The 18,558-nt window shown below is 47.3% G+C and overlaps 1 protein-coding gene across 1 annotated transcript in view; it reads right to left on the bottom strand.

Annotated features, from left to right (window-relative positions):
• Window positions 1–2,309: 2,309 nt before the first annotated feature.
• The window catches only part of WNT3A (Wnt family member 3A), a 99,385-nt gene continuing 83,136 nt past the window's right edge, over window positions 2,310–18,558 (bottom strand). The window contains exons 3-4 of the mRNA XM_059478372.1: window positions 7,020–7,285; window positions 2,310–3,457 (exon numbers count right to left, since the gene is read on the bottom strand). Coding sequence (XP_059334355.1) covers window positions 2,978–3,457; window positions 7,020–7,285 — 746 coding nt within the window. The 3' untranslated portion in view covers window positions 2,310–2,977. The remainder of the gene's footprint in view (window positions 3,458–7,019; window positions 7,286–18,558) is intronic.

Raw genomic sequence — 18,558 nt, 5'->3', positions numbered from 1 at the left:
AGACCGGATGAAGTAAATCCCACTGTTGTGGTCAAAATTTGTTCACCTCTAGAGGCAATTGCTCAGCAAATGCCCAGTTTCAATTTTTTTTCCCCTCTGCTTCCCAAAAAGCTTCACCTGCTGGTGATGCTGGGCTTGCTCTGGTGCAAAAGCAGAAATGGTGGATGTGAACACGCTGTGGATGGGCTGAGGGCAGATTCCAGCTCCCACTCATGGAAGCCAAATCCTGCAGCCCATTCCTTCACTGGTATGATATAAAAGAAGGAGTTTGAAACCACTTGGCTTAAAAATCTTAAGGTAGAACCAGTTGTGGGCGTGACCCCGCTGAAGTCAACGGATTGAAGGGACTGTGGTGGCCTGCAGTGATTTGAATTTCCACTGTTGCGTCACCATTTATAGGCAGAAGTTCCTGGTAGGACGTGTCTGACATCTCTCATTGTGGCTGCTTGCGCTGCATCACATTAAGTAAATCAGATGTATCTTCCCTTATCCCATCCTCTCCAATTTATCAATGTCTTCCACCCCTTGTGTGGCTTTCTGGAGCATTTGCTTTCCTGACAGATTGTGTTTGAATGTTGGTTACAGGTGCAATCTCCCCCTGCAGTGGCTTCCTTCTCTATTTCCCATGATTAAGTTTTCCTTTTCTCCAAGACTGCATTATGAAAATCAGTTATACATCCCTTAATTGATCTTCATTTAAGTTTTCAGTGACCTATTGCCTTCTCCACGTGGTGTGTGGCCATTAATGATGTGCAGTGTTCACATGGACAGGTGTTACAGATTGATTTTTCTCCCCATATTTTTCTTTGCTTCTCTCGATCTCCTCTCTCCTTCTGCTCTCATTTCACTGCAGCATTTTTATTTTTTTTGCAAAGCACTGATAGAAGTGCCTCCATCAATAAGCAAATCTTACTTGTGCCCTTGGGCACAGCCCCGAGACAAATGGGTGATGCATAAACTGCACCAGCCTAGGAGTAGTCCCAGGAGACGCTGTGAGTCAGAGCCAGCCCTTGGAGGCATCATTTCCTCCTGTTTTCTCTCTGATGGGATTAAGCTCTGTTTGTTCCCTTCTTCTTCTGCATACTCCCTCCTTTGGTTCCTGGGAAAAGGCTGACACACACAGAGAGAGCAGCACTCTGATTTCTCTACAAAGATTTCCAGGAGTGATCCAGCCAAGGGCCATGATTACCTCGCCATGAAATGGGAATTAACTCATGCCCTGTTTCCCTTCCTGTGCTGAAGAGACAGAATAAACACCCATCCATTGTCCTTTTTCCAGGATAGGAACCCAAAAGCAGGGGTGAGGCAGAGAGGACACAGGGCAAGTGCATCTGGGGCTAAAACAGGCTGTGACTGTGCTTGGTTCACCTCTCATTTATCCCAGTATTGACCAGGAATGGCCCAAGCAGGGTTCCAGTGCTGTAAACACCAAGGTGGTGGGCTGAGCTCATGTCTGATCCCCTGCAGGAATTCCTGATGCCCACGGAGGAGGTGAGACCTGTTTCTGTGAACTGTGATGCTGATTTGGAATTGGAAGCACTCAGGATGGGCACTCAGGGTGAGCAGCAGAGATGGGCCAGCGCTGCAAAGCTGGGGTTTGGCTCTGTGTCCAAACCTACCCAAACTCTGGGCTGGCTCACACTCTGGGTTTTGTCCATTTTAATCTGTGCCACTTTCACAGGTGGGAATGGCTGTAGGAATTAGCTGTGGGACAAGGTTTGGCTTGAGTCTGAGACTGCTCCAGCTTGGAGGTGGTGGTGGGTTGCTTCACCCTCGTGTCAATTAATGGGTGACAATGAGTCCTTCAGATCCATGCTCCCAACAAACCTGTGGGCTCAGGCTGCTGCCAAGTGCCTGGGGAGCCTGCATCAGGTGCAGAGAGTGGAAGAACGAAGTGCACTTTCCACTGCTGGTGACAGACCTCCCCAGCGAGGTGGGAAGGGTGAACACTGTCCCTTGCCATGCTTTCCCTGGGGTGCTGAGGAGAGGGATGTCCTGTGCTCAGGAGTGAGTGAACAGCCCCAGAGATTCACTGCAGCACGTTTCCAAGGAAAACTCACTGGCTGAGCCACGTGCCAGGTGGAGAGCTGCAGCAGCATTCCCATCTGTGGGACTGTGTCCTCCTCAACGCACACAGAGTCCTCTTCACTTCACACACAAGACACTGAACTTTTCCATACTGTGCACATCACCTGTGTGCCAACAGGGAGTTTACAGGAAGTCATCAGCAGTTTTCTCTCTTTGTCTCCCTCCTCTTCTCCCTCCTTCCCTTTCTACAGATGTCACAGGATCCTATTGCCACAGTCCAATCTGGCAGAAGCTACTACGCTAAAAAGTTCACATCAAAAGCTTGCCCACTCTCCAGCTCTGTTAAATATTTGTAGACTTCTCTGGTTCCAAGGCAAAAGCAAAGAAGTAGTCATGTTTTTTATTTTAAAAATCCTTAATTTATCTGCTTTTATTTCTTTTGCTGCTGTTGCTCATATCACACAGTCTGGCCATTGGGGTTTGCAGAGAGATCTCTCTGAGTGCTCAGTGCTGCTGTTCAGCACAGCCTCTGCCTGGCTGAGGGAAAAGGAGATGCTTAGGAAGATGCAAGTCTTTCAAAGGACACTTAATCACACGAGTCACTTCAGGTGGGTGGGAGCAGAGCAAATCCATGCTTTTGCTAATGCTCTTCCTTCCAGCTCGGTGTTGTGGGCTGGTGGAAAGAGCTGCTCTCCTTCCGGAGGCATCGGCGTCGGGGCAGAACTTGTGTGACTGCCAGATGTACCTCGGGATAGCCCAGAAGTCATTAGACCTATTCTATCCAACCAGTTTTAGCCTTTTTATTTTTTAAATTTTTTTGTCCAGTTTTCATTCTTTTTTAATATCCAAAAAAAGTAGACTTCTCTCACGGATGCAACCTCAGAGGAAGTAGGCTCAAAAAATCCATTTCTTCACTCGGAGCCCGGCCAAGGGGGGTTTTACACCTGATTTATTTGCACGTGTGGACGTCGTAGACTCGTATGCACTCCTGGCAGCGGACGTAGCAGCACCAGTGGAAGATACAGTGACACTTCTCTTTCCTTTTCTCAGTCCTCGTGTTGTGCCCGCGGCCGCAGCACAGAAGGTCACAGCCGTCGATGCCGTGGGAGGTGACATTGCAGATCCTGTCGCGGGTCCCGAAGGAGCCTGTCTCGGGGTTGGGCTCGCAAAAGTTTGGCGAGTTCTCGTAGTAGACCAGGTCCTTCTCAGTGGGGGCCTTGAAGAAGTTGTATTTGGGCCGCAGGGTCTCCACCCAGCCGCGGGATTCCCGGTGTTTCTCCACCACCATCTCGGATGCGCTGTCATACTTGTCCTTGAGGTAGTCGCCGATGACCCTGAAGTCAGGCTGGGACCACCAGCAGGTCTTCACCTCACAGCTGCCCGAGAGCCCGTGGCACTTGCACTTGAGGTGCATCAGCTCAATGATGGACTGCAAAAGAGAAGAAAGGCAAAGGAGAAGGAAGACATTAACTGTGACGGCATTCACAGGAGTCTGAGGGATGAGGGAAGAGATGAGGATCTGACTCCATGTTTGAGAAGGCTGATTTATTATTTTATGATGACTATTACATTAAAACTATACTAAAAGAATAGAAGAAAGGATTTCCTCAGAAGACTGGCTAAGAATAGAAAAAGAAAGAATGATAACAAAGGTTTGTGGCTCGGCTCTCTGTCCGAGGAAGCTGGGCTGTGATTGGCCATTAATTATAAACATCCAAGATGGGCCAATCAAAAATCTACTTGTTGCATTCCACAGCAGCAGATAATCAATATTTACATTTTGTTCCTGAAGCCTCTCAGCTTCTCAGAAGGAAAAATCCTAAGGAATGGATTTTCCATAAAAGATGTCTGTGACAGTTAACCTGTAATTAAAACTCTTTATGACATTCTGCCACTTGGCCATGATTTTCCAAGGAATTATGGATGTTTGCATAGATATATTTATACTCTTGTGAACAAAAACCCTCTTATTCCCCCAGTCACTGCTGGGTCTAAGACATAAAGCTTCTGTACTTTACGGTTTTCAGTGACTGGTTCTAACTCCCAGCTCAAATTTAAGGATTTACCAAAAACTTTCACCAAGGGGATTTATTAACTTCTGTCTTATCAATGTTCATGTGGGAATATTACAGTGCTGTCACACAGGAAAAGAATTCAAACACATGTGGGCAGAGAAGCAAAGAACGCCCAAAGTTACTCAAACAATGCCTTCATAAATGAAAATAGCAGCTTTTCTGTTGGAAATAATAGGAAGATGAAGTGTCCTAACTATCTAGAACAGAACTCCATCCTTTACATATGTTTTGTGTTTACTTAAGCAAACAAGGTTCAAACCTTGCTACGGCTACATTCAGAAACTGAAAAGGGATTTGTTTTTATTTTAAAGCCAGGGTTATGATTTTTCTAAAATCACTTCAAAGGACAAAAAAAAAAAAAATAATAAGAGCCCTACTTTTGATTTTAAAGGCTCAGGCTTCAACACAAACCACTTTCCTGGGATAAATGGGAGGGTGATTATTGATCCCAGAAGCTTTGCTACTTGTTTTTACCTCTTATATAACGAGTTTAAATAAACAGAGGTGTTGCCCTCCAGTACTCTGGGTGGGAGACAACCTTATGCAACTTGATAATCTGCATTTCCAGAGTGATCAGCAAATTTCTGGGTACGTGAACAGGCGAGTGCCGGCCTGAGTCCATGAGATTTGCCATGAATCAGCACCTTGGTGCTCACCAGGTGTTTTCCTGTGTTATTTACTGAGTATCACCCGCCACAGAGCTGGCTGCAATTAGCGAGGAGGGAGAACCGCAGAAGGTTTTGCTCATATAATCACCCTGAGCTTAATCAAAACTCCTGGAGGAGCAGTAGGGTTGGAGTTCCTGTAGGAACTGATAGGAAACATTGCCCATGGCTCAGGTTTAGCTGGGAACACTCAGGTATGGAGGCCTGGAAGAGCTGTCCCATGGGTGCTGGAATGGTGACGATGGAAAACACCAGTGCTTTCTAAAATACTGGGATTTCAGGTCATGGTGTGACATCTGTGGGATTTCACGTCATGGTCTGACACCTGTAAAATGTCCTAGAGTCAAGGAACAAAACTTAGAGTAAAAAGACCTCTGCAGGCCTGTGGTCACAGGGATGTTTGTGTCACGGACACATTTTATGAAAAATCCTTTTACCAAGATTTTTCCTCCTGAGAAGCCTCAGAAAAGAAATGTAAACAATGATTATCTGCTGCTGTGGAATGCAACAGGTGGATCTGTGATTGGTTTCATATGAATTGTTTCTACTTGATGACCAATCACAGGTCCAGCTGTGTTGCGATTCTGGTCACTCACAAGATTTTATTATTCATTCTTTTCTAGCCTTCTGATGTCTCCTTTCTCTTTCTTTAGTGTAGTTTTAACATATCATTTTCTTTTTATATAATATGTATCATAAAATAATAAATCAGCCTTCTGAAACATGGAGTCAAGATTCTCATCTCTTCCCTCATCCTGAGGACCTGCAAACACCACCACGTGTTTGTTTTTTTCCAAGGATTCTCACTTTAAAACAGATTCTCACTTTAAAGGAAACCCCTCTTTTTCCCATTACATATCCCAGTAACTGCCCCATCCCTGGGGGTACCTGGGATAATTTAGGCCAGAGCCGGAAGAAACCACATCATTGCTTGTGGTCATCTCCATTGCAGACAATTTTGGTTTCTGGTGGTATTTCCCTTTCAGAAGTTGTATTCCAACAGCTCTGCTGTGGTGTGGGGTGGGATAACAGCACTGGGAATTTACAGCATCCACTTCAGGAGTTCTCAGGAAACCCCAGCCTGCCTGAGGACGTGTCCCAGCACAGCAGCTGTGGTGGCTTTGGTACAGCTCAGTGCACAAACGTCCTCCTGGATATGTGCAAGACCTGAGGACAAGACCACATTAACCTGTCCTTTCTTATCTCAGAAAAGCTGTGGCATAATCTCTGTTAGAAAGGGCTTTGTGGTTCTACAGTTCTACAAATTGTTTCCCACAAATTACATTCTTCTGGATTTCTGGGCTATTCTTGAGATGGAAAAAAAAAAAAAAAGGAATATCCCCCTTTTGGGATTATTCCACCTAGGGAAAAGATTCATTGTGTATAAGGCAGATTTTGTGCCTTCTTTTCCCCAACACGTTTTGTTCCAAGATTGTTTGAAGTAAAAACAGCTTCAGGGCATGATCCAAGTTTAATCAGGAGGCACCAGAGTTCTATTGCCTCTAATTTTGTTTAAATATTTCCTGGGAAATAGAACAGGGTTGAGAAGATGGGTTGTGGGAAAAGCTCTCCTGGCTCTTCTCCTCCCTCAAGGCTGCAGAGAAGGGGAATGGACAATTGCACCAAAACTTCAGGTGCCCCACACTCAGTGGAAGGGAACAGCCACAATTAGGACATTATTAATAACTCTAATAGTGGAATAAGGGTTAATAACTCTAATAGTGGAATCACAGAATGATTTAGGTTGGAAGGGACCTTAAAAATCGCTCAGTTCCAACCACCCTGGAATGGGCAGGGACACCTTCTGCTAGCCCTGTCCAACCTGGCCTTGGACACTTCCAGGAATGGGGCATCCACAACTTTTGGGGGTAGATATCTTCAAAAGATGGGTTGAAATTCCATCTTCTGGGGGTAGATATCCTCCTAAGCTGGGACGAAATCCCATCTTCTGGGGGTAGGTATCCTCATAAGATGGGAAGAAATCCCAGCCTTCACCTGCCTTGATCCATTCTCTATAAAAGAGATCTGGCAGCTGACTCCAAGGCAGGTGTTTACATCTGTGTGGGTGAATTCATGTGGAGCTTTCAAAGACCAAGCACGTAGATCTAGACTATCATGAGACAGGTACTACCATTTTGTGACACAAATTAGCCCAGATTTCGGACTTTTGAGCCCCCTTAATCCCCTCCCACCACTCATCCTCTCAGGTCAGAAAACACCAACAGGAAAGGAGGAGATGAAACGTCCTTACCGTCCTTCCAGCCTCGTTGTTGTGCCGGTTCATGGCCGAGCGCGCGTCGGGCCGGTTCTCCCGCGCGTCCGCGAACTCCCGGGACACCATGCTGCCGAACTCCACGTCCTCACTGCAGCCTCCCCACTTCCAGCCCTCGCCAGGAGAGCCCTTGTGGCGCGTGTCACACCCGCAGATGGTGGCCGAGCCCTCGGCACAGGACCTGGTGACAGCGAATGCCACCCCGGCGGAGGCGATGGCGTGGACGAAGGCCGACTCCCTGGTGGCTGCGAGAGAGAGGAAACGTCACTGGGATATTTTATGGAAAATCCCTTCGCCAGGATTTCTTCTCCTGGCAAGATGAGGAGCCTCAGCTTCCCCATGTTTTGCTCCTCTGGAATGTGATTTAGAGAGTTGTTTATTCAAACATGTTAATTGTTTTTACTTAGTAACCAATCCAAGTCCAGCTGTGTCAGACTCTCTGGTCTGTCATGGGTTTTTATAATTCATTCTTTTTTAGCCTTCTGATGTCTCCTTTCTCTTTCTTTTGTGTAGTTTTAGTATATAATTTTCTTTTAATATCATATCATATCAATCATATCATATAATGTTGTAATGTAATGTAATTAATATAATATAATATAATATAATATAATATAATATAATATAATATAATATAATATAATATAATATAATATAATATAATATAATATAATATAATATAATATAATATAATATAATATAATATAATATAATATAATATAATATAATATAATATAATATAATATAATATAATATAATATAATATAATATAATATAATATAATATAATATAATATAATATAATATAATATAATATCAGGCCTTCTAAGAACTTAGAGTCAATTCTCATCTCTCACCTCATCCTGGGGACCCTCACAACACCACAACAAGGAAGGGCCAGTGAAGCATGGATTTGGTCAGTGCTGTGAACACTTTCTCTGGAGGGCATGGCAGAAGGCCAGGGAATCCTCCTCTTCCCTGTGGTCTGGCTTGGACCTACTCCAAAGACTTTTTTTTTGCTAGGAAATGAGTTTCTGCGCAGACAGGACCAGGCTTGATCCAAGGCCACTGAGGTCAGCCAAAAAGTTCTGACTGGGGTCATCCTCAGGTCTTTGGAGAGGGCCATGGCAGCAGAGACAGCTGTGCAAACCTGAATTTCAGGGGAATATTCTATCTTGTACTGTGCAGCCAGTGCACCACATAGCCAGCCCCTGAGCTGTGGGCTTTGCTTCAGAATTTGGATATGTTCCCAAAAAAATTAAAAATGCAGGTTTACACTTAACAACAACCTGGGACCAGCACCAGGTAAAGCTCCTCTTCCTTGACAGGGAGAGGTGCTGGTGGCTGGAAGGTAGGAAAATGCCAGGATGGTCACATCCTCAATCCTCAGGATGTGAACCAAGCCTTGTCCCCTCCCTCCATCTCTTTGCCCCAAGGCTGAGTGTTTTACTCAGTGACAGCACTCAAAATGCACCTTACACCTGCCCCAAGTTCTCCTCCCTTGCCTGACCAAGGTCCCTGCCAATGGAAATGAGGGAAATGAGGGAAATGAGCTTTCCCTTGTGCCCACAGCCTCAGGCTGGAGAGTGGGATCAGCACAATGATCCCACCAGAATCACCAGAAGATGTCATGGCCAAGGACTGAGGAGTTTTAGTCTTTGTGGAGAACTTCCCTCACAGCCTTCCATGCCAGGGAGAGCTGGGCAGGGAAGGGGAGCAGGGAAGGCTTTCCTGGATGTATTAAAATGAAAACCAAACTTTTCAAACTGCTTTGCAAGTGGGGAGCACCCCAAGATATCAAATTTATTTCCCTTTCTCCTCACGGTTTTAGTTTCTGCACTCTCAAGAAATGACCCTGCAGTTCAACACCACACCTCAGAAAACACCAGAAGGGTAAAAATGGGATTTTTACCATGAACAGGGCTGCTCTCAAACCTTTGGGGCAATTCTAAGCAGGCACAAAGATTCTGATAACAGGCCTCCCTTAACCTCCTGTATTATTCCCCACTCACCCTGTGCTTATAGAGCACTTATCCTAGAAATTGTGTTGTCCCTGAAACTTTTTATATTATTCCACTGAGACATTGAAATATTAATGGATCCATAAAGTCACAAGGTCACATTTTCAGTTGATGCAACTTCACCAAAGCTCCTAATGAATTTTATATCACCTGACTGCTCAAAAACCACTCAAACCTTCCCTGCACCATATTTTGCTGATCTGAGCTTTCCCTGGGCACTTTGGCTTAATCTTTGCCTTCCAGATGCTTCCAGGCTTTGCTAATGTGAAGAAAGTTTAATGCACCAAGCCAAAAAGCTCAACATGTTTTCGGGGAGCAATCACGACTGTGGGGCAGTCCTGGCTGGATTTTAGGCTTAAGCAAGAGCTCAAGCTTTGCTTTGGGAAGGCTACCAAACACAACAGTATGCAAATCCCATAATGTGCATGACCTTACAGGCTGAAGGGATGAGCAATGTCCTGGAACATGTTTGCCAGGGCACTTGGGGAGGTTATTAACTCACCGAGGGCTACAACCAAAAGAAAAAAAAAGAAAAGGAAAATGCAGGAACCCTGAGGTCGCCAGTGAGATTTTGAAAAACCCTTGTTCAGCATCTGGCCAGCCTGGAGGATGCCAGCATCCTGCAAATGATGACCATGCAGTTCTTGATTGTGAAAGTTCAGCTTGGAGCATGGACAGGAGAGCCCCGTTCACACAGGAATGGGGACTCTGCATCTGACACTTGCCTAAGTCCAGGTGGGGATCCAGAAACCAAATTTTGGGGGTGCAGTGCTTCATATGAGGTCTCCAAGAACATTTCTGACCAGCTTTGGGGTCTCTGAAGAATGAAAGGCTCCTCACAAAAGCCAGTGAGGTGAAGTGAGGGGTGGATGCCATGATAATCTCTAAATCTCTAAAAACCAGTTGCAGAAGATGGCCTTGAAAAAAGACCAGATATTTTAGAGAATTAGAACTGTGAAAGATGCATTGTAGCAAGACCACGTGGGGTAGAATAATAGGTGATTATACGTGATTAAAATAAAGGTGATTGGTGTTAGAAGTATTAGCAGCATTGCCTGGCAAAAGCTAATAGGCTGAAAAATAATTATAAGGTATATATCTGTAAGGTAATATTTATAAGGTAACCAGGAAATAGGTTGGCTTCTGATAGATTGGTGTTCAGTTTTTCATCTGTCTCACCCTTCATTGAGACTGAAAATGGAATAAAATCTTTTAAAACACCTCTCAGGTGCCCTGTCTCTGTAGAGCTGGGATTTTCCAACACAGGGCCTTGCACTTGGCCTTGAGCTTCATGAGGTTTGCACAGAGCCACATCTCCATCCTTTCCCTCAGCCTGGTGTCACAAAGCTCCTGAGGGTGCCCTGGACCCCACTGTCCTTATCACCAGCAACCAGTGCCAGCCCCAAGCCCCAAGGAACACCACCGCAGTGCCACCATCCAGATAATTCCTGACCCACCAGGTGGCCCATCCATCAAACGCAGGTACCAGAGACAAGGATAGCGTGCTTTCCTAAAGTTCCTTGGTCAGGCCAGCTCTCATCTCTTGGAGATCACCCTTTCCTCTGCCCAGGAGGGATCTGGTTCGGGCCTGGGAAGGAGCTGTGGGTGCTGAACTGATGTTTGCAAACCTCCTGTGCCTCCTGTCCAAGCTTGGACCAAAGAGAAAATGTCTACAGAGGTGGTGTTTGTGCAGGAAAACTTCTCCTGTGTGGGGATGAGAGGGGTGGCCTTGGCTTGGGAGTCCATGGTTTGGATTCAGCAGGAGCCATCAGCCCAGTGGTGTTTCCCTGGGCATTGCCCTCACTACAAGAAAGATACTGAGGGGATGGAGAGTGTCCAGGGAAGGGTCTGGAGCACCAGGAGAGCCTGAGGGAGCTGGGAAGGGGCTCAGCTGGAGTAAAGGAGGCTCAGGGGGGACCTTGTGGCTCTGCACAGCTCCTGACAGGAGGGGACAGCCAGGGGGGGATTTGGGATCTGCTCCAGGGAACAGGGACAGGAGCAGAGGGAACGGCCTCAGGCTGTGTCAAGAAGGAAAATTTGTGAAATTTTAGGGAAAATTGGATGTTTTGGTTGGATATTAGGGAAAATTTCTTCACTGAAAGGCTTGTCAGGCCCAGGGCAGTGGTGGAGTCACCTGGAGGGATTTTAAGGACATGGCACTTGGAGACACGGGATTCTGTGGCAGTGCTGGGTTCATGTCTGGGCTGGTGACCTTGCTGGTCTTTTCCAGCCTTAAGGATTCTACAACCCAGTGATTCTGTCCAGGTGCAGAGCTCAAACCCCAGGGAGCTTCAGGCAGCACAGCCTGGAGAATTCCCATATTTGCCAGACTTGGCCACAAGCAGTTCCAGGCGGACAATTTTGTCTGTAGACACCAAACCCTAAATCTCAGGTCCATCCCCTAAACTCTGCACGGTTTTTAGCCCTCATTGAAAGCCAGGAGGGCATTGATGGGATTTTCCTTAAGAAGCACCAATTACAGCGAGCTCTGCTCTTCCCAGAAAGCGCCGGGTGCCTTTTACAGCCTGGGACAGGACTCAATCACTCCCCTGCTTTTGAAATGCAGCCACCACTTAAGAGCACACAACAGGAAGCAAATCGCCTTGTATCTGATGGCAACTACCTGGGGAATGCAGGCAGGCAGGCCCAAGGAGCTCAGCTCTGGCCCCGGGGCACCGAGCTGAGGAGTTTTGTCTCTTGAGAAAGTCGCAGCCAGGTCCCTTAATGACTCCACGAAATTAGGGCACTGGCTTTAACATCTCCTGCCCCCCTAAGTTAAGGCAGCGGGTTCAATATTGACGCAGATGGAGCCGTGCCATGCTGTGAGTCACGTCCTGCCACCTCCCTAAAGCCATGGGACATGTCCTGCCTTCCCCCAGCATCCCCGAGCATCCCAAAAACATCCCCGGGATGCAGCCGGGGGCGGCGCGGCTGCAGGAATGGAGCAGGAGCATCGTGGAGATGGAGATAAGCAGGAGGAAAGCATGCACTTGTGATGGAAATGAGGGGTTATTAAGGTGCCATATAAAAATGCAAGAGATTTGGTGAAGATAGCAGCAAAGTGCCCTGTGTTTGTCAGGCCTCATTCCTCTCTGGGTGGTTCTGGTGGCAGGAGGTGGTTGGGGCTTGGAGAGCTTCTGGAAAGTCACCTGGAAGGAGGAGGTGAGCAGGGACCACAGTCTCACGGGGATGTTGACTTCAGAGCATTTTAACCGCTTAATTTTGGTCACCAAAGCTCTGCCTTCAGCTCGTTTGATTCCCTGAGTTTCCCTGCAGGGCGCAGAGCTGGATATCTGCTGCTTCTCCACAATTCCCTCTCCATTCTTGAGGGACTGAATATCAGTGAAAAAATTACTTACAGAGGGCCTTAGGGGTGTCCACCAAAGCAGAGCTCTCTCTCTCTGGAAAGGGTTTCTAAGAAGCCCAGACTGAAATCTGAGAAAATGAACATCCCCTGAATATTCCGTGCAGAACCTCTCTGACCACTTGTCCCAGCACCAAACCCACCTCAGATGCAAAAACACTTGGCTGAGGAGTAAAATTTTGACAACCAGAGGCCTGAGGATGATGTGACCCAAGATTTGCTTTTCTGCTGTGACAGGGCTGTTTTGTGTGACTTTGGGCAAACCCTTCAGTAGCTCTGTGCTTCTCCTTCCTTATCTGTACACCTGAGGACAATCCTGCTTATCTCCCCAGGAGCCTGCAATGCTAAATTCAGTGATGTCTTCAGAATTGTAAGGAGAAGGGATTGGAGCCCAGCAGAGGGTTTTCAGATTGTGGCATGGGGAAGGCAAATGAATAACTGCATGAATATCTCAGCTGTCTGATATGTGGCAACTGCTCTTGTGTGTTCTTCTGCCCAGACAGTGACTTATTTTCCCTGAATGATGAAATTATTAACCCCAGGTCAGGTAGGTGTCCCAGATACGTGGCAAGATGGACTGTGGTGAGGCAGCAGGGTGAATAGAATGGTTTATTTTGCTCTGAAAATCCCTTTTTATCACATCTATCCTGCAACACTGAGCCATTCTCCATTCTTGAAACCCTAAATCTTTCCTTTTTGAAACAGAGTCCTTGGTGTGAAGCACTGATTTTGTGCATTTTGGGCTGTATAATGTATAAACAACATGGAAAAGAACAGAAATGTCCCAGACAATGAAGGGAAGAATTCCCAGCCATGTCTGCTCTTGAGGAGAGGATCCTGCTCCATTCCATGATTGGAAAGACATTGGGAATGTGTGACTATGAGCCCTGAATTTCTGACACCACAGACCTCTGGAGTGCCCTTGGGAGAGGCATTTTGCTAAAAATGGGGTGAAATAGAGGAAATGGTTTATCTGTTTAGCAGGGCTGTGGGGAGAAGTCGTGCTGGCTCCTCTGAGCTTTGTTTTTCAAAGCTAAAATTCTACAGAAAGTACCCCTAGCTCCAGCTTCTTGAAACCCCCATCTTAGAGGGGTGGAAGGGGCCAAGGCTTCCCAACATCTTTCTGGTTGGGCCGATTCCTTAGGTACACAGAGAGTGTGAGAAAGGGTTTCAATTCCCTCCTTGGCTCCAGGGGATAGAAACCCACAGCTGCCAGTTAAGATTTGCACAACAGCTGACACTACAGTGATTCTGGATTAAAAGGGAAAAAACCCAACCAAATAAACAAAATTAGCCCTAAGAACTAAGAAACTGGAAATAAAGCTGGGAACAAGCTGGTGTTTGTGGTATTTGGAGCAGCACAACGCAGCCTTTTACACAATGGGCTCAGTTTTCCTGGTTCCTGTGGTCCTTCTGCACCTTTAGCATCCCAGGCATTGGAAGGTGCTGCCCAGTGGAAAAAGGTGGTGAGGAATTTGTGAGGAGCTTTGGAAGCCCCGGCTTAGACTGAGGTGGGGTGAAGCAGAAACCCTGTGAGGAACCCCCGAGGGAGCTGGGGGTGCTCAGCCTGGAGAAAAGGAGACTCAGGGCTGCCCCCATCACTCTGTGCAGCTCCTGAAAGGTGCCTGTGCTCAGCTGGGGCTGGGCTCTGTCTGCAGCAGCACTGACACAGCCAGAGCACACAGCCTCGAGCTGCACCAAGGGAAATACAGGTTGGAGAGCAGGGAAAAGTTTTTTACAGAAAGAGTGATAAAGTTCTGGAATGGCTGCCCGGGGAGGTGGTGCAGTCCCCATCCCTGGGTGTGTTTAACAAAGCCTGGATGTGGCACTGGGTGCCAGGGTTCAATTGAGCTGTTGGGGCTGGGTTGGACTCGATGATCTTGAAGGTCTCTTCCAACCTGGTCGTTCTGTGATTCTCTGAATTCTGTGAATTCTGTGAATTTTGTGAATTTGGGTTTTGACTGCACTACCAAGATCACCACCCAGCTGCTCTCAGCACAATGTGCTCTCTTTGAATCCACCCAGAAACATCTCCATGAAGATAAACCAGCAGGCTCTGAATGAAAGCCCACACTGCATCACTTTGGATGAAAAAGAAGAATCCCAGAAAAGATTAATACAGAAGGAGCCTGCTGATTGCTGAGGAGCTGGTGGCCCTTGGGAGAAGGAGTTTCTCTAGGCTCTGACAGCCTTGCAGGCACAGCTGCTTTCTGAACAGCAGGAGCGAAATCCAGAGGGACTAGTGAGTCAGAGCTCCCAGGATTTGCAAAAGCACATGGAGGCATCACTGCTGGCTTATACCAACACAAATGGCATTGCCTGCTGGCCCTGGGATCCACGTGCAGGAGGAGCAGTGCAGCCCAGGCTGCCCCAGATTCCAGCAGAGGATACCCCAGTCCTTCAGCACTGCTGGGCTCTGCTGAACCTGCAGCAGATCAGCACATCCCTGACCAGCAGATCCCTGAAAGCCAAAACCTGAGAGTTCAGGATATGGGGATGGCGTCCCCCACCTCACGATGCTCTTTGGTGGCTTGCAAGAAAGGAAGAGAGATTTCTCAGTAGAGCCTGCTGAACTAAAATAGAGGCAATGGTTTTAAACTAAAAATATGTGGATGCAGACATAAGGAAGTAATTTTTTATGATGAGGGTGGTTGTCCAAAGAGGTGGTGGATGCCCCATCCCTGGAAGCAGCCAAGGTGAAATTAGGTGGGGCTTTGAGCAAGCTGATCCATTGGAAAGGGAGCTGGATTTGATGAACTTTAAAAGTCTCTTCCTTCCAACCTAAACCATACTAAGAAATGAAGGTTCACATTTTCACAGGACATATTTCTCCCCAGGGAAAGGAATGAAGATGGGAAGGTGGGGAAAAAGAAAAAATGCTAGAAGTGTTTTTTGTTGTTTTTTTTTGAATGATCACCAAGCAGGAAATCATTTGCCAATCAGAACTATTAAATATTGGCCCAGCACCAGGGGAAGGCAGAGAACAGGGAACTCCTTGGCACAGGCTGGCTGACAGATCCATCCACAGGCTGTGCCCAAGTGCTGGAGGGCAACAAGCTCTGTTCCCATCACAGGGGAGGAGGAGGAGGAGGAGGATCACAGGGGTGTCACGGTGCTGGGACCCTGGCAGTGCTCAAGGGGAAAACACTGGGAACGTTGGAAACCAAATATTGGCACTGGGAGCCTCGGAGGCAGCTGAGCTTCAGCTTCCCCACATTCCTCTGGGTTGTACAAGAGAGGATCCCATCTCAGATAAAGCAGCCAAAAGGTTTTACATAAGCCTGGCTCAGCCTCCAGCTCCCCTCAGCTTCCCTCTGTTTCCAGAGTTCCCATTTCCCTTGACCCATCCTCACCTTCTGCAGCACCTCAGACCTCCTCAATTATCCCTTTACTCCTTAAAAAGGGGCTCCTTGTCCCACATGTGCTGTTTGCTTTCCACCCGTTAGGATGGAAGATTTCCACCCTTGGATGTGCTCAGCACCAGGACTCTAAAAGGAATCAGAATTCCTGGTGGGAGGGAGATTCATTCCACAGAGCACATTCCCAAATTCTGCAGTGTGAGCAGCGTCCATTTCATCCTGGTTATGCTGGAAAACACCTCCCTAAGTGGAAGCTTAAGGAAGAGATCCTGAGGTTCTGAGATTTTTAAACTTTTGTTTCTCTCCTTGGGGTCACTCCCAGCCTAAACCACCAAGTACCCTGACCCTGATTTTCTGTCTGACCCACCAGGGAGCCCTTGTGGAGCCCTGAGGAGCCTCCAGAGGCTTTGGGAACATCAGAGCCTGTTGGCTGCACCAAGGACCTCTCTGGACAAGGGTGACTCCAAAACTCTGCCTCAGTTTCCCCATCTGCAAAGCAATGGGCAGACATCTCATGTTACCCTCTCCAGCCTGAGCTTTGGGCACCTTTTCAGCCTGCAGCACTCCACAGGGGAGGGGAAAAGGGCAGCAATGCTCTCCTCAGCCAGTGCTGCATGATGCCTGAGCACCCCATGAGTGATGCTGGGATCACTGTTTATCCATGGAGCCTTCCAGAACATTCTCAGCACCTGGAGCTGCCTCTGGGTTGAGTTGTGGTCACCTCATTGCAAAGGGGTGGGACTAGAGGACCTTTAAATGTCCCTTCCAACCCAAACCATTCCATTATTCCATGACATGGAGACTTTCTAGCCAGCACCTCATCTGGTTACAGATCTTGGCAGCAGCTCAGGATGTTCCAGAGCAGCTCTGTGTTGCACAAAGGTGTGCCCAGGGTTATATAAACCCCATCAATCTTATCCTGAGGACCTTGGGAACTTTTGAACAGGAGCAGAGCCCAAATGGCTGCCTGGGATCCCTTGGTGCAGAAGGATCACTAAGTGTATTCCTCAAAGATCTCTTTGTGACACTGCAATCAGAGAATTATAGAATCAGAACGGTTTGGATGGGAAGGGACCTCAAGATTGTTTCTTTCCAAGCCCCTGCCATGGGCCCAGGTTACTCAGAGCCCCCTCCAGCCCAGCCCTGACCATTTCCAGGGATGGAATCCACAGCTCCAGTCTCCACACAGTTGCACAGACTGGCCTGAATGATCTGGAGTCATTCCCCAAGCTCCTGCTGCCATTGCCTTGTGTCACATCCCCTCCTCTTCAGCAGCACTCCCACATGGGATTATCTCCAAACCAAGGGAAGGCCAACTCCACCAGAACAGCAGTTACTGAGGGCTGCAGGTAACTGAGGCTTTCCCTGGAATGGGATGAGGGTGGCTCCAAGAGCAGCTGCAGCACCCACAGCACTGTTACCTTGGTTTTTTAAGATTTTCTAAACTTTCTGATGTTGACATTCTTGTAGTAAACTTTCTCACACACTTTCTGTAAATAACTCATTGTTTCGCATTCCTTTATGGAAGAAGAGAAAGTTGATGGTCTATTAGTTTGACCAGTGACATTGGAGAGGTGGCACTGTCACCCTCCAACCCGCTGTCACTTTTGGAAAACTATAGATGTTGAAGTCAGAAAATAACCTTCCCTTTTTTCTTCACTTTGAGAACAGGGGTGTGATCTTGTGGTTTTTTGTGTCCTATAGTGACACAGCACAGCAGATGATGCCAACCAGGAGCTGTCCCATAGCTCTGTGTGGCACGACAGCCTGTCCCCTTCCTCACAGAGAGCTCTGTGCCCAGCTGGCTCTGCACAGTTTCTCATCAAAATCCAGCTCCAGACTTTGCCTGGCTTCTTTAATCACTTAAAAATCAGGCCCCTAAATGCAAAGATTTATGCAAATGCGTAGTAACAAGAAGTTAACCACACTTTTGCATATCTGAAAGGAAAGGTTAGGTTTGGGTCCCATCTGTGTTTTGTGCGGAGTTCTGATTGAGTTCTTGTTTCCTCTGAACCAGCTGTGCTAGTGTCAACACATCCCTGGGAAGATGAAAGGCCCTAAAAAGACATTTGATCAGATTAGCAGTGATTCAGCTCATTGGAGGGAAATTATTAAATGGGCAATTCCTGCCAGGGAACATGAAGGCGATCCAGATAAGAGGCAATGCTGGATTGAAGGAGGTTGGATTAGCGCGGCTTGTAAAATCCTGAAGGCCAAGTTCCCCCAAAACATCTGAGTGATGGGAGTCTTCTCTCATTCTTTTTCTTTTCACTTTCTCATTCTTTTTCTTTTCACTTTCTCCCTGTTGGTTGCTCATGGTTCTTGTTGCACAGCAGAGCTGCAACCTCCAGTGTCGTGCTCAAACCTCCAAACTTTTCTCACACTTCCAAACCTTTCTTACACTTCCAAATGTTTTTTGCACTTCCAAACATTTTTTGCACCCCAAAACCTTTCAGGCTGTACCTGGAACGGGCAGAGCCAGCTTGCCCAAGGCCAGGCCAGCCTGCAAGCCTGGTGTCCAGGGCCAGTGCTCCCTGCTGCCCTGCCTGTGAGCCCAGGGTGGAATGCTCTCCCTAATTAGCCACTGTCAAAACAACCCCAGGTGATCTCGCAGGTAACCAGACCCCCGAGATAGGCAAATCAGCAGGACGGTCTGGTATCAGTAACCCGAGTCTGATACCTGCAAAGCAAACACTCCCTTATCTCTCTCCCTATCGCCCTATCTCTCTGCTGATCTAATCATTGCCCTGTATGTCTCCCTGCCTACCCCGCTTA

The sequence above is a fragment of the Ammospiza nelsoni genome, chromosome 1 (assembly GCF_027579445.1).
Source record: "Ammospiza nelsoni isolate bAmmNel1 chromosome 1, bAmmNel1.pri, whole genome shotgun sequence".
Classification (NCBI taxonomy): Eukaryota; Metazoa; Chordata; class Aves; order Passeriformes; family Passerellidae; genus Ammospiza; species Ammospiza nelsoni.
The sequence above is the reverse complement of the archived record's forward strand: the minus strand, read 5'-3'. Positions and strand labels throughout refer to the sequence as shown.